Source organism: Penaeus monodon, chromosome 33 (assembly GCF_015228065.2).
Source record: "Penaeus monodon isolate SGIC_2016 chromosome 33, NSTDA_Pmon_1, whole genome shotgun sequence".
NCBI classification, from domain to species: domain Eukaryota; kingdom Metazoa; phylum Arthropoda; class Malacostraca; order Decapoda; family Penaeidae; genus Penaeus; species Penaeus monodon.
In genome coordinates this window covers 21,903,409-21,904,355 of record NC_051418.1, presented here as the reverse complement: position 1 = coordinate 21,904,355, position 947 = coordinate 21,903,409, and the positions used below count along the sequence as shown (strand labels likewise).

At 41.3% G+C, this 947-nt stretch overlaps 1 protein-coding gene across 1 annotated transcript in view; it reads right to left on the bottom strand.

Moving 5' to 3' along the window:
• LOC119594150 (Golgi apparatus protein 1-like) overlaps positions 1-947 on the bottom strand; it is a gene marked incomplete at its 5' end in the record, with an annotated part of 20,293 nt that overhangs the window by 15,911 nt on the left and 3,435 nt on the right. Inside the window, 2 exon segments of the mRNA XM_037943219.1 lie at positions 69-238; positions 447-753. Of these exon segments, the coding sequence (XP_037799147.1) occupies positions 69-238; positions 447-753 (477 nt within the window).

The following is a 947-nucleotide window of genomic DNA, read 5'->3' as shown; positions in this document are numbered from 1 at the left end:
AAAAAAAGGGCCAAACTCAATATTAAAGTCTGAAATTATAACTTCTAAAAAAATACCTTTGAACTTACATTTCCATGTTGTCCTGAAGACAGGCAATTTCTTCGCCAGGGCCAGTGTGGGAGGAGCAGTATTTCCCCAAGTCTCCCATGCACACCCTCTCGATCTCAGGGTGAAGGTCCACGTGGGCTGCCCGTTCCTGCATCACTCTCTGCACTTCCTCAGCACAGGTGCTGTTCAACTGTTACAAAGAAGTGCATTGCTTAAGTCCAGAAAGTGATTCTCCTTTTAGAAAGGGATCTACATTATGATTCTAAGAAACACAAGATTTCTTTCATTCCTCATTGAAAACAAATTTTAGTACCTTTCTTTTTCAAAACTAATAACATCAAAACTAGGTCAAAGAACTTGGTTTTAAATACTGCACAGAACAAGCATAGTACACTCACTCTCAGTTTGGGGCTGGGATGGTACACATAGCGGAATAGGCAAGGCAGCACTTGCTCAACCTTTGACTTCTTTCCTCCCTCAGATTCAAACCGACGCTTGCCTCCCCCTTCAGGATCAGAAGTATTCACATTGAACCAGCTCCTCCTGGCCCCACAAAGCCGTTCGGCATTTTCTGAACATGCTGCATAAAGTGCTGGATCCATTCTCCAGTCACGGGCTATAAAGTACTGTATTTCTAGCAGGGCAGCCTCACAAGCAGTGGGCATCTCAGGGGAATCCAAATGTTGCATAAGGCACCGCAGTACCCTAAGGAAATCAGAGACCAGTTTGCTATACATGTGAGTAAATATTACAGACCAATAATATGACATACAATATCACAAAGAACATTAAAGCAGAAGAGACAAAAAATACATATATTTGGAGATTTAAAATTAGTGTCTTTAATGCTTGTCATAAATATCCTAGACTTTGAGGTATCAGTGATTTATCTCTAAGGT